The following is a 26,410-nucleotide window of genomic DNA, read 5'->3' as shown; positions in this document are numbered from 1 at the left end:
GTTTGTTAAACAAATAACCAGACGCTGTACATATCTAATGCCATCCCAGCCCTTGTCTGAGACAACGGGATTCAGTATGCCAGGCAAGAGATAAAAATGATAGGGTTGCTGCATGGCCGCACCCACTGGAATAGGAGCTGTTGCAGAAGTTGTTTTATAACCATGTGGTTTATATCTTTTTCTTTCCATCAGCTGCAGAAGAGCTCCGTTGACTGGAAGAAGGGCGGCCAGAAGGGCAGTGTGCTGTCCCCAGAGCAGAGCTACGAGGATAGAGGCTTCAGGCAGCTGGAGAAGGGACTCAGCCTCTTGGTGCAACATGTGCTGGGAAAACCTCTAGATAAAACAGAGCAGCTGTCTAACTGGGAGAAGCGGCCTCTCCGGGAGGAACAGATCCTCTATGCAGGTCTGGTCACTGTGGCAAAGTGCTACAGATTGTCCATTACAAGCTGTGTTTGTCTGTCCTCTGTCACCAGGAAAATTGTTAAGTATCAAATGAAGAAAGTGGCTTTGTAGATTAGTTCCTGTTCAGAGGAGCAAGCACATGTTATGTTTGCCCTTTTGTGGACATGGCTTTAATGGTTGAAGTTTAAACTGTCCAGTGATTCATTATTTCCCTTATGAAAGAATTCCTGTGCTTTGCAGATTTTTTCTGATGAAACATCACCTCAGTGGAAATTCCTCTCAGTAACTGAGAAGAAGAAAGTCCACTTCCTTCTGCCTCATTTCACAGCCCTTCTGGGAAACAAGTGCTGTGTTCATTTGTCATAATGAATTGTTTGTTAGAGCAGGGTTAAAAATGGGTAGATGTGGTGTCAGAAACTGCAGCACAGAATTGGTACTGTGCAGGGACCAGCGGAGTTTATTGCTGATTACCCCAGAGTCAGAAGTCTGGGTCTAAATCTTTTCCCGGGGCATCAAAGGACAATCTACTGAAGCAAACCAACCCTTTGTGAAGTTCAGCTATCCTTGAAGCTGACACAGTTCCCACAAAAGTTAATCACCAGGACTTGTAAAACTGGCTTGGAGACTTAGACAGTTCCCGTTGCAAGGAACAGAAGCCGCATGGCATGGCAGTGCGTGTGGGCAGGTGATTGCAAACAACTCAGTTATTACTTTTTAAGATATTGCATCTAATGGGGAAGTTACCTTCCCTTAGCTGAGATGCGGTAATAAACTGTGGGCAAGCCACTGCTCAGTAACAATGGAGAGTAAAATGGGTTGGCTGAAGCTATCTTACATGGTGGTTTGAACAGGCACACTACAATTTGCATTATGTTAGAGTCAGACAGCATTTTGAGCTCCTCGGCCTTGACTCTGTGATCATGTGTTAGGTCACGATGCTCACTGAATCAGTAAAAGGGTGCAGGCTGTGACATTAGTCAGTTGGTGCTTCACAGGTTGTTAGCGTGCAGTGGCATTTGCAAAGGTGAAGGCTCTTCCTTGCATCAGGAAAGCCTCTGTTCTGCTTTTGAATGAAACCAGCTGAGGCTCATATTCCCTTGTTTTCAGCTTCAGATGCATACTGTTTGCTGGAGATCTATGAGAAACTCTGTAAGGATCCAGCAAGCTTTGGTTTGAGTTCAGACCTGACTGAGAGTCTGGTGGGAAAACCGAGCGTAAAACTCAGGGCAGAGAAGCAGCTGAATAAACAAGAAGCACCTTCACCTTCTGGACAGGTTTGTAAACATCTTCAAAGAGCTGCATGTTGCTCAAGACCCCTGCAAATCATATGTTGCCTTGCCTCTCAGTCATACTATTAGCTATGCATGGCATGCTTTAGTCTGGTCTCAGGACTATTGCAGCAAACATCTTCGCCCCTCCCCGTTACTGGTAGGATACGCTTTCTCCTTCGCGTGCCTTGGTTCAGCTTTCCCTGCTATTTCAGGATCATTTATATTCACAAAATGTTGGTGCAGATCTGTATAGCAGAATCCAGCTAGCCTTGCTGGTAGAAATGCTCCTTCCACATTTCCTCAGTGGTGTGGGTTTGAACTCTGTGGCCTAGGTGTTGCATCAGTGAGGTTTCAGAACTCTCATGGTCCTTACTTTTGCTTTTAACTGAGCTTCTACACTTTGGTTTCACATTGGAAATGCCTCCTTTATTGTGTCTGGAGCAGAAGTCTGCAAAATTAAAGACAAACAATCCATCAAAAAAGTCTCTGCTGATGGCTTTTCTCTCTCCCTGCTCACCACTACGTACTGCATGACTGGCCTTGCCCTGCAATCTGTGTTGTGGCAGAGCCTTAAAAACTCCACCAGCTGTAACCTGGAGCTGTGTGACTCTGCTTAAATATCTTGGAACGTGACTGTTTCAAAAGGTTTACTTTCAAAATGCAACCATCCAGTTGTTTATGCACCTATGAAAACATGAGCAGAAAAAAGTTTTGTTTATTAACTGAGAAGACTCACTATGGCTATGTATCCTTCTGTGTAAGTCCCAAATGTGTATTTAGCTCCTGAAATCAGTACTACCTTCCATGGTTGGACTGAGAGGCTATTGATCGTAGCCACCTTTTCAGGATCCTCTTTATCAACTGGGTGTAAATGTACAGTATCCTGTTAGTCTTCGACAGTAAAACACAAAGCTTCTCAGTAATTTCCTAAGCACTCTGCGTTCATGGGAATATTGTATGTTACAGCAGATCTGACTGGCTTCTGTAGAGATGGGAAAAGTAAGTACTTCAGGCTTGAATTACCTTGTGAACTCACAGGTCATCTTTGTGTTCCGTACAGTCGGATTCATTAACAGAGAGGTAGTTGGTAAAACCTGGACTGGGACTCAAAAAAGCAGACTTCTCCTGACTCTGCATCTTGCGTGACTCCAAGCTCTCTTTCCCAGTGTTTCCTGGTCCACTATCTGAAGTGGGGCTAATGACACCATTCTCCTTTATAAGCTTTTTTTCTCTCTGCTGGCATGAAATGTGAGAAAAAAGCTACATATGACATTGCTGGCCATTGAATAAACACTAGCTAAGAGCCAGCTGCTGCTCCTTTACATCTGTTTGAACAGAAGCAGCAGCACAGGGTTAGTGTCTTCCAAGTACTTCAGCACTGAAGGGTCAGCTTGATCCCTTATCACAGCAGTCTGATGTCTCGGGGCACAGCTGCACCCACCCAGGTCCTTGGAGGAGCTGGTGACAGTCCAGCCTACCCAGTGCTGCAGAGCTTTGAGTGCACGTGCCAGCTTCTGGGAGGTGCAGCATGGCACGGATGGAGCTCTCAGATCTGAGTTGTTCTTGTGGTCAGCCCACGTGTACCTGCACACTGTGCCACAGCAGTTCCAGGCCTGAGTCGGCTCCTGCAGAGCAAATCTGCAACACTGCAGCACCTGTCTGCTTCCGAAGACAGTGTAGCCCTGCACAGGTGGTGGCTGCATCCCTCAGTTATCCCAGCTGATTCAGGTTCCTGGAGGCAAAAGCTGAAAGTTGGAGGTTCCTTAATGACTTCCCTTCTCCATGAATTTAGCTATTGTACTTCTGGGAGCCTCCCAACGACAGTCTCCAACTGCAGGAACTCCCCCAGCAGCAGCCATTTGAAATAAAATAAACAAAATTCAGGCACTGCCTATTTTTAAACTTCTGAAGATAATGAAGCTGACGTGGTTGCTTTGTCTACCTGTGTCTCCCTCTGTCAGATTCCCTTCCCACATCATAACTTTGGCACATGTATATTAATTGCAGTCTAATTTGGTAGGGGAATAGCAGCCTTGGACTTTGTGTTTGTGGCTTTGTGAAAATGGATGTCTGTGTAGAGCATAGACGGCCAGGCTGGCATTTCTCCAGGGAAAAGCTGCAGATCCCCAGTTTGGGTGGCCAGCTGGCCAGTGAATGAACGGTTAATTCAGAGTTAACCCCATCTGTGCTGCCTCCTGCCCAAGTGGTAGGTGGGCGATGTAGAAAGGACGTGAAGGAGGAGCTAGAGGTGTTGCAAAGCATGGGGGAAGTTATAATACAGGTGGAGGGGGATGGCTGGATTTGCCAAGGTGGGTGAGTGCAGAGAAGCAAAACACAAATGTACTGGAAATCAGCCTTCTGTTCTGCTTACGGACCTCTTGCCTTTCTGTAGCAATGTGAAGGATCCAAGGAGACCTCATGTCCCGCTGCTCCCATCTCCCCAAAGGAGTTCAGTGTGGTCTGCGATAACATGCTGCAAGGCCTCGGGCGCTATCTTCGCTGCCTTGGTGTGGATGTCCGGATGCTGGAGAATGAGGATGACCACAGGAAAGCTGCTGAGGTTAGTCACGCACATGCGTGCATGTATGTTTATAGGTCCCAACTGCGCTCCTTGGGGAAGGCCTGCTGCTTACTGTATAGCCACACTGGTTAGTGACACCGAACAGGCAGCGGTTTGGCAGGAGCTGCTCAGCACGTGCTTCCTTCTGTGCCCATGCTAAGACCCAGGTCTCTGGTTCAGTCCAAGAAGCTGTGCCACATGGCAGCTGTTGTTAGCTGGTCCCTACAGTAATGTATGGGCTTGGTTCTCCAGTTCCAGGAGAGAGGAGGTGAGCAGAGTGCTGTGACCTCAAATCTTACTTGTGTCTGTGTGTTGTCATTGACAGCTGGGATATTTCAAGTCATTAGGAGAATGCAAGCAGAGTGTAAAGATGTGACCTGCAGTCTCAAGTGTCTTTGATGGGGAGGCAGTGGGTGTTTACACCAAGAGAAAATTCAGTGAAAGGAACCCAACATTTATTTAGGTTTCTAATGGACTTCAGTTTGGGCTTACAGGGAAGTCATTTTCCTGCCTTGTGCCTGGGTCAGTCGAGCAGAACCACAGTCAAAAGATGGCTGTTCAATATGAAATGGAAGATTTCCATAATAAATTGCCATGTAGCATCCTAGCTGGCTACCACTTTGTGAGATGGCTCAAAGGTGATCAGCCACAATTTGCAGTGAAACATTTGGAAAAGGAAGAATCTCTAACATACATGGGGACAATGAACATTGATCTGGACTCACATAACAACTTTGACCCTCTGCCTCTCAGAGAAGAGACACATGCTTCTTCATTTCAGACATATTTCTACTATGCCAGAAAGGGAGATATCCAGCCCACACAGTGTGTTGCTATCAAATGTGCACTGATCGCCCGGCCTGGTGCACAGGATGTTTCCTCTTCAGATGTCTGCTTGGCCTGAATCCTGGGCAGGCTCAAACTTCTGCAGAAATAATTAATATCTCATCTCTGCCAAACTTACACAAGTCATTTAAACAAACTAGTTCTCACTGCCTCCCCCAGAGCCCCGTCTCCGCTTCTCATCCTGATACCTTATCGTGCTCTGGACAGGATGTTTTACATTGCTTTCTCTATGGTGACCGGACAAACATCCTTTCACTATCAAAAGCCCTTGGAGTGTTACTGTATTGCAGGCCTTTGATCTGTGCTTGGATAATCAAAGATAAAGATAGACTCCTCCCACCCTGCCTTATATCTGGCTAGTCCTGATTTAGTAGAAGTTGAATCTTGACCACCCTATGCCCAAAAACTTGGAAATGTTATTGCAAAGGCCAGGAGAAAGGTTTGGATCCTCATCACTGAATACAGGGTAGACGGTGTGGGTGTTAGCACAACACAGATTCAAAACTAGTGTCACCAGGAACACATAAGTATGTACAGAATTAGTGTTTGGTCTTCATTAAAGTCATTTCACTAAAATGATTTATCAATCATAGTGTACATCTCCTTGTGTCAAGAACTCCTGAATCACCTGGCATTTGCTCCTTATTGTTATCATTCCTGTTGCTTGTTAAAGTGACTTCAAGTGTTGGTAGGCAGATGAGTCTTGTCATTCACCCTTTATTATTTGGGATCAAACTTAAAAATCTTAGAGCTTTGTAGGTTGTGTTTGGGCAGCTATGGATTTTTTTATATTTTTCCTTTTAGACTAATGCATGTGGCAGTGATCGGTTTGAGAAACCCCATTCCCAGGCTAAATGTGAAGTCTGTGTCCTGTGTACTGCTTTGTGTGGTGCTGCTATTATTGGCTAAATGTTTTATCTTGGCCAACAGTTGTCATGGCGAGTTTATCATCCCAGATCTGCAATCTCAGATCTGCCAGCCTGTGAGAGCAGGACCTCTGACACCACGAGTCAGTGTATCCCCTCATTTGTCCATATTTAGATGCTGCAAGATGACACTGGTTTGCATTCTGTGTATTTCATGGTGCCATTTAATTAGGACTTGACTGGAGAAGTGACTGATTAAAAGTTACCTGTCATAAGTGCAGACACAGGAAATCTTTAAAAATGGAAAAATAGTAGAAATTCATACTGAAAATTTATCTGGTTAAATCTGTCCTCCTATTGAAGGCAAAGAGCTCACAGTCCATCCTTACAAAAACATTTTACCCTCTGTTCATGAGCACCAGCCAGTCTGGGAAGAGCAGCTCTGTGCCCCAGTAAGGGTGCTGTGTCACATTTCCCAAGTCTTCTCATTCACTGGGGTGGCAGTAACATTTTCACCGTGTTACGTTTATATCCCAGCTGCTGTAGCACTATGCATGCAAGTGTTTGGCAAAGCAGGTATGCAGCTGGGGAATAAAATGTGTACCAGATGTGCTGGACCAGATGAGCTCCTTTACCTGACTTTAGCAGCCTGTGCATTGAGAGCCAGGGGGGATTCACCACATGCTTTCCCTGAAACATGTCCTTGCCTGGCAGCACTGCTCCAGTCCTGCACCTCGGGTAGGAGGCCCTTCTGGAGGGCTTTGGGTGGTGGCCCAGGCTGACCCAAGCCTGGCTGCCTGTGTGGCACAACAGGGAGGCCTCTCTTGGGAGAAGGGCTGTATGCATCCAGCCGTTCCTCACCGGGGGCTCGTGGCTCCATCCCAAGGTAAAAGAATGCCTCCATCTGGTAAAGAACGCAGAGATTCGGTCAGTCTTACACAGCATCCTTCTGTGTGCAGGTGCCACTACTGGAGTCAGCCACCCTTTGCATTGGTCCTTTTTCCTATAAGCAACGTGTTATTTCAAGCTGATACATTTTTCTTTACTTGAATCACCTCCTATGCCTGTTGTGTTTTCTAGCCAGGTCTTCCAGCTTGTCTTCTGCAAACTTCTCCTTGCAGAGAATCTTAAACCTATCTTTTATGCCTTCTAGGTGGATAATTGGAAGGAGATAGGCAAGTTTCAGTGGGTGTTCCTCTTTTCTCTGTAATTTTGCAGAATCAGGTAGAGCAGTGGGATGCTTCTCATACTAACCTTAAAGGATCACTCACCAGCCTGAAGTGACTACAACAGATCTTGCAGTGTTGTGCTTCAGGATGGAGCAGAAACTTATAAGAAAATTTTCGTACTTTCTTAGGTCACTAATTTTTAAGGAGAGGCTTGTTGGAATCTCAGAGCCCCTTCCACTGAGTTGTGGGTTGGTTGGTTTTATTTTTTTAATGGACTGTGCTCTTGGTCTTCAAAATTATCCTCATCTCTAAGAATAATTTGCATGCCAAGGCAAACCTATCAAGGCAAAAACTATCTTTTGAAGTGTGATAATAACCAGAAGGCTGGTAGAACTGGCTTCCTGCAGCTCCCATGGTGTAGAATGTTCCCTTTCAAGGTTACACCTACTTTCCCCAAAACTCCAGGTGAACCAGTGAGTCGGAGAGGAGGGCCAGGCTTGATCCAGGATGGATCTCAGGAGCCAGTTAGAGCAATGTGCATCTGGATCTAAATTGCACTGGACTTGTTTGGAGCCATGGGACACAAAGGGGATTTCTAATACTGCAGTAAGCAGAGCATCATGTAATGGGGGAATCTAATCTCTGATGTTGTCTCAGCTTTGAATGTCTTTTTCCATATTTTTGATGTAAACGATGTTCTTCAGGTTTGCTTGTCTTTTTACCTCCCCATCAGTCTGCAGTGTAAATTCACAGAGGACGGATGAAGAACTCTTCTGCCTTTAAGATCAAGACTCTGCTTTTGATGTTTGGACAGCAAGAGGAGAATGTCTTTCATGGGAGACCTTGACACAAATAGGTCTACATTAGGAAACGAAATTGGCAGTGGTTTTGGTGTGGTACTTAAGACCACATCACGAAACCATGCAGTAACTCTGTACAGGTTGTAGTTTTCAGGAATGCTGAAGAGAAGTTTAGGGTTGAAATACGAGCAGCACAGCGAGTCCGCTGCAGGCCTGGGCTGAGTGTGTTCATAGCTATCAAGTTCTTTTTAAGAGTCTGAGGTAACAGGTAGGAGGCTTCAGGGTTGGATTGAGGTTTGTGATCCACTTCTCTAGTAGAGCCTTGTCTGGGTGCTTTTCCAGCACGCATCCTGGAGCAGATGCTTCCTGTCCACTCCCTTTTTGTCTGAACTGGGACCTTGCTGGCCTAGGCTCAGGATCAGTGCTTCACCTCTGCCACTGCAAGGGGGGTCACAGCTTTTCCTGGACTGCTACCTTGCAAAGGGAGTACTGCAGTTTGCCTCTTCAAGGAAATGTGGCATTGCCCAACATGTCATGCACAGACTTGGCAAATTTTAAATTACAAATCTATAGCCTTGTGCAGCTGTTTTTTGAAATCTTCTTTGGCCTTAATTCAGGATCCTTTAGGTCGTCATGAATCACTCTGCTGCTGGTGCTGGCTTCGAAACATAGGGCCTCTCTTTGCTCGCTCTCATCAGTTGTTGCCCTTCCAGGTCTCTCTTATAGTAATTCATTTGAGTTCATTCATCTCTGCAAGATGAAAGTTGGGTAAACAGACAGGCATGTTAAGGGCTAAATAATACCGAGTTGTCAGGGAGTTCTTTCTATCCAGAAGGTCTAAGCCTTTTCCAGAGGAAGTTGATATTATCTTTTTAATAGATTGTGTAACTGAGGCCAATGCCCTCTCTGCAGCACTTGGGATGGAGCACAAGTCCCTGACACCCACCCCAATGCTCTGGTTACTCTTTTCCTTTTATTTGCCTCTCCAAGCACACATCTCCCAGATGGTCCCAGCATTGCCTTCCATTATTTCTTTCAGAGGAAAAGAAGAAATTTTGCCCTTTTCTCCAGCATGCATCCTCCATGGTTTCAGTCAGATGTGTGCTATCACATGGGTTTTCTGGCTCTGCATGCTTCTTCCAGTCGTTGTTCCAGAGGCAGAAAAACATGCTGGAAGAGTTATTGCTTTTCTCCTTTTTATTTGATATTCTTTGCCTGTCTCTGCAGAGCCATTTAGATAAGGGGATTTATCAAGCTTGAACTAATTAACCCTGGATGCAGGAAGTCAGAATGGAGTGTTCCAGCTGTGAAATCCTCAGGCTTACCCTGAAGCACACATGGGTCTGAAGGAATTTCACATCTCTTTTCCCTTGCCGGCAAATCACTGTGGTGAACATTTGCTGTTGCCTTACTGGACTTCTCTCACATGTGCCATGAGGGTGGTTTGTTGGCAGGACTGTTCAGTACCCCAGACTGGGTGTAGTAGGATTGCACGCAGCATGACATGTCTCTGCTGCCACTTCAAGGTTCCTGTACTTGGAGATTTTTTCCTTTCTTGAGAGAGAGGGTTGATTTTGAAAGAAATCTGGTAATTTTGCCTGTAGGAATGTGCTTTAGAAGATGTTGCCAATCGCCTTCTCAGTGCAGAACTGGCAGCCAAAGACTGACTTCACAAAAAAGGGAGGGAAGTGGCTACCTGAAAGATCAAGACAGGAAAAAAAAGTGGTTGCTGAGTTGGCTGCATGGGCAGTTTGTGCCTTCAGAGCCTTCTTCCCCTTGTTTCATGTTGCCATAGGTCCAGTGGGTCTTAGGAGAACAGCTGTCCAAGACAGAGTTTAAAAGTCTTGATTTGTTTCTTTCTGTGTTCCCTGGCTGTGTTTGGTGGTGTCAGACTGTCTGGGAAGTGCAGCAGGACTCTGATGCCAAGTGTGTCCTTCTGCCAGGGTTAAAGAGCGATCCAGAGACAGCTTCTGAAACTGATGCAGAAGAGAGACCTCCATGACACACATCTGGAATCAGAAAAATATGAAGGCTTCCAGTGGAATCCAAGCCACAGAAGAGATAGAACCTTGTGCCTACCTCAGTGTGCCAGTATCTTGTCAGCACCAGCAGAGCTAAGTGCTGGTTCACATGAAAATCGTTCTGTCACTACGGCCATGAAACTGTTTCCTTCCTACAGGAGAGGGTGAAGGGGTGGAAGGGAGGGATGTCATTTAATCATACGAGGATCAGTCACACTTCCATCCTTGTGAAGAACTGCAGTTCCAGATTTAGTATCTCCTTTTGGCACCCAACTATTTGAAAGTGTCTCGTATTCTGTTGTGAAGGTCAGAAGTGCGGGTAATGAGTCCCCTGATAATTCAGCACAGACCTTTCCCTTGAAGGAAGAGAGCTCAGATAAACATGCAGGATTGCATGTCAGGAGGTGATAAACTCTGACGGAGGATGTTCCTTGCAGCCTGGAAAGGGTGTGTGATTTCTGTATGTCTGCTCTTGGGCTGCAGGGAGAGTAACACCATCCTGGCTTTAAGGAGTGGAGTGAGTATCGTTCTGTTCATGTCTATAATGTTTGCAGACACATTTAGTGGTATATATTTTTTCTGGAATTACCTTCTTACGTTATTTTTTCCTGTCTCTCTTGTGCACTGCTGTGCAAGCAGAACTGCTTGCTTCTTTGTGAACCAGACTGGTGAAATAGAAATAGTCTGAGTTAAGGGGGAAAAAAAATAGATAGAAAGGTTTTTGGTAGGATTATTTTAAGGTGGTCAGTTCCCTGGGCCATCTGCAGTGCAGATACACAAGTAGCTTGCTCCAGCACATGTGAGGCAAGGCGGGTATTGGCAGGGAGGGGACATGTCAGTGAGCGATACCTTGAGCTCTGTCGCTGTCACGAGCGTATTGCTGAACCGGACCTGGACACCCTTGGCCTGGCATATGTCGACACTGGAGAGAAAGCCTCGTTATTGCCGGTTCATGTTCTCTCTGCTTTGACTGAAAGGAAAGCTTGAATCCAGTGTAACTTCAGTCCATGTTAATTATGGGGTTTTACTGTTTTTTCCAGATTGCCCGACAGGAAGGAAGAGTCATTTTAACCTCTGGGCTCCCATATCAGACTGTAAGTGTTCAGAGCTTCTGGCATTTTTCTGGCATTGTATCATTGCGTGGTCTGGGATGTGCAGTGTAGAGAAGAGGAAAAGTCAGATGTGAATGCAACAGCTGGCTTGGCTTTTTCATGTTTTCTGCACTAAAAACTACATTAAGGGTCTTGAGAGGTTTGCTGTTCTGAATGACCAAAGCTCGGGGTGAATTTTTTTTTATACTCAGTACTGCATCAGTGAGGAGAGTGATTGCTCTCCACTGGGGGCGGGGGGTGGAAATCGAGCCAAGCAATCCAGAACAAAGTGTTTCTGTTTGGCCTTACTGGCAGGTGAAAGGCAGCTCAATTCCCATGCTTTTTATCACAAAGATTCTTGTTTACTGACTGGCTCCACACTGACATAGTTTCAACACTTAAAAGATGTTCCTTCAAGCTTGGAAGGGAGAGAATGGAAGCCACCAAACGTGGGTCCCAGTCAAAGCTGTAGAGGTGTTCTGTTCCTATAGATACACACAAAAACCAAAGCAAAACCCAACCTTACTCTCAGCACCAGATGTTCAGAGCCCTTCATGGCACATGAGTGTTGGTGGAAATACACTGAACCTGTCATGGCAGTGGTTGCAATGTTATGATGCCTGTTGCAGGTCCTTTGCACTTCGTTACTGCCCAAAAATTCATTTGGAACAGTGAACCTATTCTGGATTGCATACATGAGCCAGAGTGCAGTAATTCTTTGTAACAAACTACCATGTAAAAGCTCAGGACTAGCTAGTAGTAGCTGGTTGGAGTATTTGCAGAATATAGGTTGCTGAGTTCCTACATAATAGCTGAGCATTGAAGAAAACTCCCCTCATGGTGAGACACTGTGAGACAAGTGCAGCCATGCCACACTACAAGTTCTTATCCAGGCTGTGGTTCCTTGAGCCTACAGTTGAGTAATAGGTTATTCAGCATCCAGCTTAATCTTATTTGGCAAAGTTTTAACTTCAAAGTACTGTGTAGGAATTGCAAAAGGAAAATAACTGCTTCCCAGTGTACAATACTGTCCTGGGAAGTGTCTGGTTCCCTTTGTATGCCCTGCATGAAGACAGGATGGCTCTGCTAGGCTTCTCTACTTCCATGTAGCTGATCCCACCTCACTGTGAGTACTCATCATGTTCATAAAGAGGTGTCTGGAACTTCACAGTGTTTGATCCCGGATACAAATTTCTCTGCTAAATGTGGAACAAACATAAGGGGCTGACCACATCAACCACTGCAAGTCTATTGGCCATCAGTGAACTCCGGGTGAAACGGTGTATAAACTGGAGGGGTTGAAGTGGTAAAACTGTCATTGGGCATCATCTCCATCATTGTGCTTTTGCATACTGCGTGTGATCCGGGCAGGTCTCCTGGGAAAGCTGTGACTGAATTCAGTTTCTTCTTACTACCCCTGTCAGCACTGCACCACCACATTGTAAGTTGAAGGGGACTTGCACAATCACATTTCACATATAAAATGCTGCAGTTCTTCAGTGTTTCAGTAGTCTCTGAGCTATTGCAGCAGTGGCTACCTGTCACATTACCCATTGTGCTTCTTAGATGAAAATATAGAATGTAAACACATACTAACTCCAAATACTATTTTTAATTAAAACTAAACCGAGTGTATTAGGAAAAAACCCACAGATCATGATGCACAGAGTGCCTCATTTATTGTCTTTTCGGTTTATGACTTGTCTTTTGAAGCTGCAGTCCCAGGTAGCAGAAGGAAGGTGTTTCTCTGTGAACTGCTCAGAAAAGGCAAAGGAACAGGCCCTGCAGGTTCTGAAGCACTTCAACGTTCAAGTATCCCTGGCAGATATCTTCAGCCGTTGCCAGGTAGGACAAGGCTTGTTTAAGTTCATGCCTGCTCACTGTTTCATGCACAGCAGGCAGTGCTTCAGCTTTTTGGGTCTTGCGCTGAGTGTATTCTACTTGGTTCCCAAGATTTCTGCTTGAACTTTGGCAACATCTTGCAAAGCTGTGAGGAGTTCTGAGTGTGCTAACATCCGTCAGAAGTGTTGATGACTAAGTCAGGAGAGCAGAGGCACTGCATCTGCAGCTTTGCTAGAAACTGCTGTTTTTCTGATTTTTGATACTTGGCATGTGTTTTGGCATTGACTATCATGGTTATAGACTCTTTGTTGCTGTGTTCTCTGTCTAGGACACATGCTGTTTTAATTATAAACCATGTTTAATTATGGCTCTGTGATTCTGATAACACTTAATTACTTTAATAGGAGGATTTTTTTTTTTTGGACTGTTATTTTTTTCTTTTTTTCAGTAGCTGTTAGGTTAATTCATGTCCATGCTAGTTGATGACTCCAGATTGTGTTTGGCAGTGGGTATCTGTGGATTGTTGTTAGGAAGAGATTTTAATTGTGTTAGCTCAATCTCCATCTCTTCCAATTTCACTCTTGTATGTGTTACAGTAACACGCTGAAACTTATCCCTTCAAAAACCGTAACATAAACCAACATCTCTCATCTTATCAGTATTTAAAGAGAGAAAAAGAAGAAACTGCAAATCTGGCTAGAAAAGGAGCTTTCTCTTAGGAATAAACAAGCCAGCTGAACACTTCAGTGAAGTCTGGCTCAGTGCCTTGTGGTCGAGCTTGCGGGGTCTCCTGGCTTTTTGGAACTGCACAAGTGTTGTAGAAATAGCAATGACTTCTGAGCAAGCACACCAGAGAGCGTTTGTTAGACCTCTGCTTATATCTGATGTCGGTTGTTGAAACTGTATCTGTAACTTATAGGGAAAATGAGAGTTGTCCAGCTGTGCAGGTTGTCTGTAAGAGGAGAATGACGTAACACGGTGCAGATTGGATCGACATAACATGGGCTGATCTTACTTCAGGATAAATGTATATAATCAGATATAAGATACTGTGTTCAGTCTTGCGGTTTTATTGTTCCGAGAACAGATTGCTGTTGTTATGTAGTGGCGTGCTGGCTTTTTACTATTTTAAAAAAAACTTTAAAAAACCTTATGGATTCTCCGATTCCCTGAGATCCCATAAAATAGCAGTGTTCTTCCTGATGGTTGTTGAAATACCACAAGAATAAGCACACACAAAAAAGCATGCTGCAGAAAACTCTGTAATAAATGCAGAAGACTGTGCAGCATATGATATAAAACTGACCACTTGCCCATGATCTGGAGTCTGGAACTGTTTAACTATATGGCTTTTTAGTACATGCTGTCTTAGTTTACAATATAAATAGAGGTAATCAATCTGGCTAGGAATATATACTAAGTGTTTGCTTACTTTCAGGAGAAATGCCTTCCCTGTAAATTGTGGTGGTAGAACAGCTGCATGTTTTATACCGCTAGGCATGGGAAGATGCTATTATTTGTCAAACTGCTCTTGTGTCCTGAATCATATATTTACCTACATTTAAGGCTTTGGCATTTTGGAGCTGATTGTGTTCAGCTGTCCTCTACAGACTACACGTTTTGCTAGTACGCTGCTGTTGCTCTCGAGCAGAATCCAAGCTCTTACAGCTGCACATGTCCAGCAGACGCCCAGGCAGTTACCGCGGAGTGCTCAGCACCGCAGCTCTCACAGGTCTGTGTGCGAGGGGGTGAGTGGTGGGCAGCAGGGTGAGGAGGCTCATATTGCGTAACTGCGGAGTATTGACTGCCCGTGTCAAAAACTGCAAATTTCTGCTTTTAAGAGGGTGCTCTGGGGCCACTGTGGCCAACAGAGACATCTGCACTTCATTTGTAAGTTCTTTCTAAAACATCCTAATTCTCTGCAAACCTAATTGGCCTTAATTAGGATGGAGGCTAGATACTTAAAACTGCTGAGCTCTGCCTTCCATCCTGCCTGTTCTGGTCTTTAAGCAGGTTACAGACCTCAGGGCCTGCAAACTGCTGTGAGGTCTGCAACCTCCTTGTAGGAACGTGAATTGGTGAATTGCTAATGGGTGACCGATTCGGCTGTCCCTGTAGCAGGGCAGCGATGGTGGCGTGCCGGGCAGCGATGGTGGTGTGCAGGCCAGGGCTCCAGAAACACCCAAATGCTGCTGTTTACATGCTCAGCAGGAGGAGGAGGAGGCTGGCTGATACTGATTCATAACCTGGGCCACTCTCCTGCCTTGCCTTCGTGGAGCTTGGCTGGCCAGTGCCTGACCTGTGGGCCGGGCAGCGAAGACCAGCCCCATTGTGCTTGCCAGCGCACTCGGGATGGGTTATCGGCTGTGGTCATCCATTGTAGATAAGCGTTTTCTGTGTGTCACAGGAAGCAATGTGGCATCCTGCCTGACTCTCTCTGTCTCATGGAGCAAGGGCTTGTTTTGTCTCTTGGGCTTCTATTCTGTAAATGATTTGAGTGAATATGTCAGCAAATATTGTTGCTGTAACAATTAATGCGTGTAGTGCAGAGCACATGGTAAAAATAGGTCCCAATTCAATGTTGTACCCAAGATTGCTGTAAAATATGTTTCCTCTGTCAGCTCCCTCGGCAGGGATGGATGGTCTCTCTTTCGCAGATATAAAGAACGGGCTTGCTTTGTAACCCTGCCAAAAAACAGCCCTATTTTGTTAAAACAATGGCAAATACTGTTACCTCTGTGTGACTTAGAGCAGCAAGCACACAGAGGATTTCACCCATGGGCTTCTCAGCATTTCTGCTTTCAGTTGTGCTGGGCTTTGACTTGGTTGATCTGCTTAAAGGCTCCAGAAATGGAGACTACTGCTGGTAGCATCGGTTATGGCCTGCCAAGTGTGATCTTCTCATTGCATGTCTCTCTGCTGCATTTTAAGGACTCAGTGATGGTCATGGAGAAGTCACCTGTGCATAGTAGCTTTAGCCAGGCCCGGCGTTGCCTTCAGTGAGGAACATTTTAGGAGGGCTGAGTGAAAATAAGATGAGTTCTGTCTTTTGGTGACATGCAAAAAGCTCCCGAGAAGTCCTTAATTTTCACAGCCTTAAAATATTTGAAATAAGCTCATTCCCTCTGTTTGAAATGCAAATGTCTTTTGGCTGTCACCTCTGCACACGTTTGAATATCTTGTATACAGCTTTTCTTCTTTCCAGATATCCAAAAGTGGCTCCTTCAGAAAGAGGTGGTGTGAAATGCGTGCTGGGGGGAATTCTTACATGATAAATTTGGCACATTGGTCCCTTACACGATGCAGGAAGATCTTTGTGGAGTTGTCAGGGGCTGTTGTAAGCAGCCTTAGGGCCAGCTAGCGAATGCGCTCGAGTGGAAAATCAGTGATCCTCTGCTCTTGACAACTTGGAGGAAGTTCTAACACACAACTTGCATTTAAGAAAGAAAAAACCCCAAACCTGCTAAAGAAGGGGACCTACTGGATGGCTACAGTGCTGGATACAAACACCTGACAGCTAGGTAATTTTAGGGGGGGCGGGGCTGAAATTTGGTTCCTCTCACAGGTCCATCCATTCAAGGAGGGGTTATCGCCCACCCCTCCTGGTGCCGCAGCCACCCTCACTCAGCTGTTGTGTCCGTGCATAGGGCATGTGTGCCTGCTTTGACACTCGGGTAGGGCCGGGTAGGACAGCAGGTAGACATGAACTCCATTCCCGTCTCATAAGGAAACTCTTGAAAACAGACATGTTTAACAGGTATTACCTGTATGGCTGGCCTGTTTTTTTTCCATCTTGCTTTTCTGTGTCGTCTGAAGATCCATCTGAAGCAAGTATAGACTGCATCTACTGACCTGGCAGCGTGTGCAATGCCTCTTGGTTTATGCCCTCCTTCTCGGTGAGCCTGGGGTCCTCATCATTGTGCTTCCTTAGGCTAAGGTATGGTGTCTGGCCTAGCCAGCTTCTTGTCAGTGAAAAAACACTTGTGTCGAAGAAGATAAATTCAGGCAAGGGGCTGGCAGCCCTCAGTTGTGAGTAATGCCGCTCTGTGCAGCACTGTCAGGGTGAAATAACGGTTTGAATGGTGATAAACTGAGGAGATAAACAGTGCAAGTTGTTAGCTTTAAATCTTTATCTCGCAAGTATTTGTCATGAAGGTTTGAAGGGAAAACACTGTGTTCAGTGTTGTACAGGATCACCGATAAATTACTCCTGTTATAGAAGAACCTTGTAGTTAAAGGTTTGTAACTCTGCTGTAAAATCCTTGCTGGTTTGAGGCTCTGCAGACAGATTTGGAGCCAGAAGGGCCTGTCCATCTTCAGAAAGGCTGAACTGTACTTTAGTTAAAAAGTGTAACTGCTGCTCAGCTCAATTTTGAGTCCAAAGTTTTGCTCTTATGCAAGGGAGGGAGTGGGCTGGGGGACCTGGGTCGCACAGTATGGCTATGCCACCTCCTTGCCTCCCTTGGGCTTCTCTTTCCTTTTCCACCCTCTCTTTGACTTAACCTTTAGCCTTTAAGCTGTCCAGGACAGGGACCCTGTTTGAACAATACCTAACGCAATGAGACGCTGACCTCAGGTGAGGTTTCAAGGCTTTCCTGCAAGGAAAAAATGATTGCAGTTGTATCCCCTGCAAAAATTAGTGTGGAGGGTGAAAAAAATTTTAGGCTCCAGCTGCAGCTTCTGCAACTGAACAGCCCTGCATTTATTATAGGATTATCTGCAAATTTAAATAGGTTGTCTCTTTCACTTCACTGAATGTTCTGATCCTAAATAAGCAAATTACATCACCTATTCTGATGTCCTGTTTAACTTATGACCTCAGCCTGAGCGCTGCAGGATGTGTGAGATAGCTGCTTTATTTCATTGTCTGGAGATCTGATATCTTCCCCCACCCCCCTTTCCCTGCTCTTTCAAAGCCGCTCACCCCAGCCTTTTAGAAAGGTGTCAGCATGGAATTAGGAGTAGGCGGGGAGGAGGGGGGAGGAAGAGAGGAAACCACCATTTTTTTTGAAATTAGGTGCAAAAGTGTTCTAGCAGTTACAGCAAATGTTTCTGGTTTTTTGTGGTTAAGGTAACGAATTTCATTGCTGCAAAGCTCATCATGTGCAAGCTGATTTACGCAGAGGGAGCCCAGTATGGAGCAATCCATTTAGCAGGGACAAAGAAAAAGACCTTATGATTAGATGAGAAACCCTGTGCTTGGGGCACTTTGCAAGAACCTTTGAAGCCAGCCTGGGAACTCTGGCAATATTAGTCAATAATTAGTAATATAGATCCCTCAAGCTGTCGTTTAGATTGAAAATGTGCATGTCTCTCATGAGCCTCTGTCACACCAATCTGATCAGCAGGCTTTTTTGTTCCTTTTATGTGGGTTGCTCTGTCGGTCCAGATGATGATGAGAACTGCCAGACATCATCTTTCTCACTAACTTGTGAGCCGAGCAGCTATCTCCATGCTCTAGCGTGTCATGGAAGTGGGGCAATTTTATTCTGTGGTCACCTTTCCTGGCCTGAGCAACAGTCATTTTATTCTTTTAGATGTACCAGTTGTCCTTCCCCACGCGCAGTGAAAAACCAGTAGAATTTAAAGGCTACGCATTTTGTAAAATGGTTCTGCCCCAGCAGACAGCGAGGGATTTGTCTCAGGAGTTGCTTAGGACAAAAAGCATCTTCAACTGTAATGGGGCTGAGGCGACCATCAAAGAATTTTTGAAAATGTCACTTCTCGAAGCTGGCGTTTCAGCTTTTGAGATGCCTTCCACTGACGTAACATCGCGTCCCTATTTACTTCCTTTCAGCCCTGAAATCTCTTTGGAAAAAGCCATGTCACCATCTAAATGAAGAATTAAGAAGGGTCATGTGTGCTGGATTTGGTCGTCTTGGGAATGCTGAGAAAGAGAATATCATTTTGAAAGCCTCTGTGGTTTAATGAAAGGTTCATCCATAGGATGTAATTTGTCAGCGCCTACAGGTCAGGAAAACCTGTGATTAACAGCATCTGTGGTTTCCCCAGATGTGTAAGTTAGCTGCTTACTCCTCACCAGCCCTTAACCTAAACTGAAAACTCAGCCCTGTGCCTACCCACTACGTAGGCTGTGATTTCTTGCTTCAGAGTGTGATTGTTCTACACAAAGGGTAAGGCCCTCTTAATCTTTTTGTTTATCCTGGGCTTGGCAATTTAGATGTAATCTGCGACTTGTGCTGCTGAGACTGGCCAGGAAGCACAGCTGGTATTATTCTGCCTCTACAGACATTGTGGAGGGAGCGAATTGACCTCAAAAGGTACTTGTCCTGCGACTGTCTGAATGTGAGCATTCAGTCGTGAATGCACCTAGCCCTGGCGCAGCGGCGTTTCATTCACAGGGATGTAGCTCTTTTTATTTGGAGTGGCTCTATACGATGGTCCTTAAATAGCATCAGGGATTGTGATAATTTGTCGTGGCAAATTGTGCTCCTCTCAAGTCTCCAGTTGAGATTTTTATTTGCTGATCGCTAAGGCTTTATAAACTCTGGTGAGAGCTCGTGGTGAGTGCTCGCCATTGCTTGCAGGGACATGGGGGCATGCCGAAGCAAAGCACCTCGTCCAGGTTCCCAGGTGGGGTTCCCAGCGGGAACTGAGCAAAACCCCCCGGCTCGTGGATGCAGGGTACGAGGGTGGGCAGCATGCTGCCTGCTCCAGCTCTGCCACACAGTGCATGAGTGCACCAATCAGCACCAATCTTGTAAAATTCCCAGCCTGTAGATTGCTTTGCACTGTGCTGCTGTCCATGTAAAGCTCAGAGCCCCCCCAAAAAAGGGCTCGACTGGGCCTAATTCTCACCAGCCAGCCCGGACAGTGCTGCCTGGTTCCCACAGACTGTACACTTCCCTGCCAAGATTTCAGTATCTTCAGAAATTCAGTGGAGCATGAAGGTCACAGCAAGGGAAGAATGACAGCCTGAGACTTTTTTTTTCCCCTTTCACCAGCTCGGAGCAGACTGTTGTCTCTCTAGCATGTTGACTGTTTTCATAGGGTTAGCGTGAAGTTTATGTTTTACACAGACCACTGGAAGTCAGATATGGGAATGCAGCAGATCAGCTGTGTTTCTTCAAGGAAGACGGTCTCATGTTGCAGACTTTCTTTCTCAGTGTCTGTAAAAGCTTGATTTCCAGTGAAATTTCCTTTACAGATCGTTGTCTTTAGGTTCTTTCTGTGGACGTATGTGAGAGACTATACCCGAGGTTTCGGTTTGTGTATTTATTTCCTTTCTCTTATTTTCACTTGCAAAGCTGCAGGCGGATATTAAACTTCAGGGGGGGGAAAGCTGTTAATTTTTCACGGTGTTATGTATTACAATGCTCAAAATGATGATGCCAAATTAGCCATTAGAGGTCAAACCTCAGCTGACAGCAAATGTTTTCTTTTGAGGAAGTCATCCTTATTCCTGGGAACTAGTTTTGTTCTCCTGTGCTAAATGCAAGAAAGGTATGAATGTGTGTTTTTTCCTGGAGGGCAACACTAGCTGGAAAAATGCTGGTTTTAGCCAGTGGAAACAGCACAAGCAAACAACGATTGGCAGTGAAAACAGCACTTTTATTTAGACTAGCATAGAAAAGAAGACACAATGTAGTGCAGAGTAAATGTCCTTTTATACAGTTCTGTACAAGGCTTTTTCTTCCTCTCATGGGTTTGGACAGACTGTGAAGTGCATTGGTCAGCAGCGATGCTGGTGCACTGGGAGAAAGTAATGAAAGGTCAGTGGGTGACAGTGATGGAGTGACTGTAAGGAAAGCGAAGAACTCTCTGGAGAAGGCAGTGACACAGCTATAACTCCCATGTGTCCCAAAGAAACTGTCCCCATGTTTTCTCTCAAATGTCATGAGAAAACAAGAGATTTGTAGCCAATTTAAGTTCTGTTGGTTTCCAGTCCCCTGTGCCTCCTGAGGTCAGAGTTCAGTGTATTGACTGTGTCAAGAAGTCAAAATTCCCATGTTTTATACACTGTGGAGTTGCTCCTCCTTTTTGACATTGGTGCCCTTATAATGCTCTTTGTTTGTATGTCATGGTAAGGATGGGATGTCCAACTCCCAGTGTTTGAATGGCTGTAAATTTAAACTGGTGCGTTCTCAAGATGATAATCCTACGTATAAACCAGCAATACAATCACTGGGTCTTGCTATTTGAGAGACCTTGTATATTAAAAGTTAAATAATGTCAAAGTTCTTGTTTTCACAACGTAGTGACTAGCTCCATTAGTAGTTCAGGTGGAGTGAATTGATTTGAACCTATCCAGAAGGCCTCCAGACCTTTATTTGCAGTTCATAGATCAAGATGATTGAATAGTGTCAGATGGGAGCCTTCCAAACAGTTTGATGTGGGCCATCTTGTAGCACAGGTAGTACCACGGCGATGTTTTCTCAATCTCTGTTGAGAATCCTGCACAAAACCATTGTCCTGTTGTTGCAAATGCAATTAAATCCTGCTACGTGCTTCAGGGGAACGAACAATTTTGCAGTCATCCAAGATTTGCAGTGTTTGTCTGGGCAGCTGTTAATAGCAGCAGCAGACCTTTGTTCCTTCAGAAGAATGTCTGATCTCGAGGCATTTTTGAAGCTTTAGTTTGAGTCAGCATTATGCACTGAGCTACACATACTTGGCTTCATTGCAGAATTTGCCAGATCTGTAATTGCTCGACAGCATTTATCTGAAGACCTTTAGGCATTAAACTGTGTAACTTCCTACTGGCATAAAATTAACTATATCTGTTATTCATATTATTAATTGGATGAGATGACACCCTACGCCAAAACCATACATCTGTGGACTCCTGTGGCATGTATAACATTATTTTGTCCTTCATCTACTGCTGCAAAGGCATTTTCAACTAACAGTGAAGATGATAAGCAGTGTATGTAGGGTTTGGGCTTTTTAAGAAAGCCTTGTCCCCATAAGGTGTACATGATCTAAGTGACTTACTTGACGTAAGAAGAGACTGTTTTGTGTTTCTGTAAACCCTTTCATCTCAAAGATCATACAGTGTTTCAGAAACAGAGACAGGTAAAGCATTATCCTGATGAAAAGAGAAACAGAAAACTTTTAAATTAGTTTCTCAGTTCATACATAGTGTCAGTCTTGAAGAAGAAGGTATTTTGCAGTTATCTTGATGGCATACGGCTATATTGTGTGCTGTAAGCCCAAAGCTGGATTTTGTTGACCTAGGTATGGATGCTGTCATTTAATCAGTCATTTATAAGAGGCTCAGGATAAACTTTTCTCTCTCTTCCCCCAAGAAGGCAATAGAAATCCCTGGTAGCAGGAAGGTTTTTATAGTGAGCTTATGTGAGAGTGTGCTAATCTGTAACAAAGTCCCTAACGGCACAAAACTTCTTCCAGAGGGCAGCCCAGTACCCTCCAGTTTCCTGACACCAGCAGCGATAGCTTAGAGGGAGAAATGATAGTGTAGGAGTTTTGGCAAAGGTGGAAAATGTAACATTCAGGGCATGCTTCTTGTGAGTCAGAACGTTTTCTCTGGACTAGTGGATTTAGGTGATTTACCTGTCTTAATTCAAGATATGCAGTCTGAGTCAATTGGCCTTTTATTTAGGGAAGTGCTGGGGGAAGATGCAGGGGAGAGCCTGTTTCTCTTATCTCCACTAATTTCTTCATTCCTACCTCTACCTCAGCTTTTCTCTTGGTAGTTTCTGGGGGAGCTACTCCTACTGAAGCATTTTAGTGGAGTTGAAGAGTATCCTATGTTTAAGGTGAGCACAGCCAGGTTTATTTTCCGAACTGCCCCTTAAAATGATTGTAGTTACAATCAGGTGTCTTGCAGCCAGGAGACTGGCCCAGCACCCCCTGTCCCCTACCCACTTGTCTGTCCCTCATGTTTACAGCTTATGCTTGGGGAGGGGGCAGGTGGGGAGCCAGATGTGGAGACTGATCTGGCTGAAATGAGAGTCCCCATTTGCAGATGGATCAATGTTTTGGCGTCACAAGGGACCACAGGAGCAAGTTACGTCTTGGGTGTGTACTGATGGCATGGACTGCTGCCTCTGGCAGCCCCTTCCTGGGGCAGTGCCCCTGCCTGTGGCATGGCAGCAAGCATGGCTGTCCTGCAGCAGTATGGGCAGACCACTCATCTCTGCAGCTGTTAGGGTTTTAATTTGACAGTCTGATTTCATGGACTTTAAAGAGGGGGAGATCACTGTGCAGGGTCCTGCAGGAGGAAATGAGCTGGTGGTTGGAGAGAAGGAAGTTGGTGACAGAGGAGTCAGAGGAGGAACATGGTTCCCTACGAACAGGGTCATGTGAATGGCTGTTCAGTGACAGGATGGAGTGATGGATGTGCAAGAATAATAGGTCACTGGGGAGTCAGCCTGAAAGCTGAAGCCTCTCAAAATGTGGGACATCATGGAAAAGAAAGTTAAAAAGACATAAAGTAAGGCCGGGCAGCTTCTTGCAAACCAGCCTGGACAGCGTGCTTCCCTTGGCTTATTTTTGCACACTTCGATTTCTGACTATATAAATGAGTCGGGCACTAAGAAGATGTTCTTCGCACTTCCTTCTGTGCAGACACTGGCCTGTGCCAAAGGACTGAGCCTTCACTCCCAGGAGTAAACCCATCCCAGAGCAGGGACCAGCCCTTCCCCACCCTGAGGAGCCTTTGCTCTGGCTGCCTCCTGCAGTTGGGCCATTCCTCCCCTGCCCCTGAGCGGGGCCTTCCCTGGATCAACGGCATTTACTGGCATTTACTGGAGGGCTCAAATTACCCCAGTGAAAATAATCGGTTATGCAAAGTTACGCTGTTTAGATTGGGTTTCTTCTGTGTGGCCAGTGAGGTGTGAAAGTCAATCTGCTCAGCAAACCCTCAGGGCACTTTCTCTGTGCTGACTTGATATGATAGCTTCAGGGTTTGGCTGGGGGGGGGGGGGGGGGGGGGGCGCGGCGGGAAGCTGGCCCTGGGTTCAGTTCAAAGGGACCCAGATCACAGGTGGTCATGGTGGGACTGGGCTCGTGAGCAGCACAGTGCTCCTAAATCCAGCCAGGGCTGAGCGAGCCCCAGCCTGGCAAAGCAAAAAGGTTGGCTGAGAGGTGGGTGCAAGGTTTGGATCTTGCTGGGCTTGCAGAGCCCTTTGGTCACCTCAGCTGGGAGATGGCTGGCGAGGGCAGGCCATGGCTTCTGACTGAATATTCTTGTTTATGGTTTTGTCCATGCACCTGTCTTCACAGGCTCGTCATCATGGTCCATGCAGTAAACAACAGTGTAATTAGTAAATTCTTACAATTAGGAGAAGGACTTGCTGTAGCAGGAGTGTAGCAGGTGTCCATCTTACACTTTTTTTGTGATCATCTTCCTTTTCTCCCTGATAGAATCACAGATTTGGGGATTCAATGCAGAAAAGTCCCTGTGGACCAATGCAGCAAAGCCCCTCTTGACTCTGCCTGCCTGCCGGCTGTGGTTTCTGTGTCATTCCTGCAGAGAGAGACACGGGCTCGCTTCCAGTTTGAGCTGGCCAGTCAGCCAGTGGGGAGGCTGTGGGTGACCAAGTGGTTCAGGCTGAGACCCTGAATTACCATGCTGGTACAGCACTGGACTGCCCGCCTGTAAGATCAGAGCAATGGCACGTAAGGGGCTTGCTGGCTGCTTACTGGTGGTGTAAGCGCTGGAGGATCCCAGGGTAAGCAGCATGAGGGATGGTTCAAGGGCTGCTGTCTTATCCAGGTAATGCAGAACCAAGGTAATGGGAGCAGTGTGGAAAAGCAGCACATGCATATTTAAATCAGCATCAATTTATGCTGTCGCTCATCTGTGACTTACTGCAGTAACATTCATATTCAGCTTTAGTGCAAAAAAACAATACTCAGCTGCTTTCTTACTTCTTAATGAAAAATACCTCTTTAGGGTTTCTTTGAAGTCCCCACCCCTGAAAATCCCCACTATATTGTCATCATTGTTACTGTTAACAGCCCCTGCCAGTATCGGGAGCCTTTCCTGACAGATAGCTCTGCAGGGGCTTTGTCCCACGCTTCAATTCAGCCCTATACTATAGACAGTTTTAAATGGCTAATGACGGGCCTCCCAGGGGATTTCTGCCAAAGTCTCAAAGACCTCCCAGGTTTAAAAGTAGCAGGGTGTCCTTTTCCTGGGGCCAGCCGCAGGAGGAATGCACACAGTCAGATTCTCCTACCTAAGCTGCATCAGCCTAGTTATTTTTTCAGTTGCAAAGACTCATCCATGCGTATATAGCCGGTTGCTTAGCAGGAGAGAGATAGCTGTGTCAGTAGAGGACATGTAATAAAGAGAGGAAAAAGGTTAGGTGGAAAGTATCCCCATTAGTTTGAGGCGTTTTAATGTTGAAAATACCCTTTTTGACAATTGCAGAGAAATAGGAAAAGCTTTGGAAAATTAAGCCGGGGTCTGTATCAGTGGTACGACAAGTTTAATTCTTCCCAAGTCGGTAGTGATGGTCCAGTGATATTTATGGGTTACAAATAGGAATGTGAATGATTTCTGCATGAGCTGGGCTCCTACGTGCCATTTTCAGACGAGAGGCAGAAAAACACTTGAGGATCCCCAAGGGCTTCTTGGAAATGGGATTGGGACACTTATGCCATGATTTCATGAGAGTTTTGTGTCGTCGTAGGTGGATGCTGCTGCCAGATGAAGCCGTGCCTCTTCCCTCACCTCTCCCCTACCTCAGTGCCTCTCTAATATCCCCTGGTCCCAACACAAGTGCTTGTTTAACTGCAGGGTCGCTGGATCAGGGAACTGATCCCAGTTGAAACGGACCTGTCAAAACCAGATGGTTAATTTTAACCCAGCTCAGTTCCCCAGTCTGGTTCGCTTTGCAGCTGCCCAGATGCGTGGCTGCACGGGAGGGGGGGCAGGAGGACTCTGCCTCTGCTGTGTCAGCGTGGGCTTATCCTGGCCAAAGCCCTTGCGAGCCCACAGCTGAAAGAGCTCAGGCTGGCGCTTCGACAGCCCTTGTCGGTGCGGTCCCAGCCCAACGAAGAGCATTTGGCTGGTGCTGCGCAGTGTGCCAGGGAGGGGCTCAGTGAGGAGGGTGGCCTGTCCTCTGTGGCTGTTCGGTCTTGGCTCAGGAGACGAACCCTGTTAATATCTTCTAATTTTGGACCCTTCTGGCAGTTCAGAACTCTAGTTTGGTTCAGATTTGTTCTTCAGCTTTATAAACAAGGGGTGCAGTCAGGTGGGTGCTTATTCCTGTTGCAAACACAGACCATACCATTTTGATCAGCTTGTAGCCGATGTGCACCTTGCCACGGTTTTGCATCATGTCTGAATACAGTTCACAGCTTCTGAGCATGTTTCTCTATTTATTCATAGTGGAAAGGGTTCTTCTCGGTGATCAGCAAATGAATTTCCCACAGAATATGTAAGAATTGGTTCATTGCTTGCGCTTGTGCTAAGAAATGCAACTAAATCTTTCCTCCTGCTAAAAGAAACAAAATCAATACATTCTCTTATCTATTAAAATAATTTCATATTTTTATTGAGGGGAAAACTGCCACCTCTCAAAGTGATGCTGTGCCTTTAACTGGGCT

The 26,410-nt window shown here is 45.7% G+C and overlaps 1 protein-coding gene across 12 annotated transcripts in view; it reads left to right on the top strand.

The window, feature by feature from the left end:
- The window catches only part of EXD3 (exonuclease 3'-5' domain containing 3), a 290,795-nt gene that overhangs the window by 146,274 nt on the left and 118,111 nt on the right, over nt 1-26,410 (top strand). For all 12 annotated transcript variants that reach the window (XM_055720414.1, XM_055720413.1, XM_055720415.1 and 9 more), the window contains 5 exons: nt 193-403; nt 1,510-1,676; nt 4,066-4,233; nt 10,976-11,029; nt 12,740-12,871. In XM_055720414.1, coding sequence (XP_055576389.1) covers nt 193-403; nt 1,510-1,676; nt 4,066-4,233; nt 10,976-11,029; nt 12,740-12,871 — 732 coding nt within the window. The remainder of the gene's footprint in view (nt 1-192; nt 404-1,509; nt 1,677-4,065; nt 4,234-10,975; nt 11,030-12,739; nt 12,872-26,410) is intronic.

This window comes from Falco cherrug, chromosome 9 (genome assembly GCF_023634085.1).
Source record: "Falco cherrug isolate bFalChe1 chromosome 9, bFalChe1.pri, whole genome shotgun sequence".
Lineage (NCBI taxonomy): Eukaryota > Metazoa > Chordata > Aves > Falconiformes > Falconidae > Falco > Falco cherrug.
The sequence above is the reverse complement of the archived record's forward strand: the minus strand, read 5'-3'. Positions and strand labels throughout refer to the sequence as shown.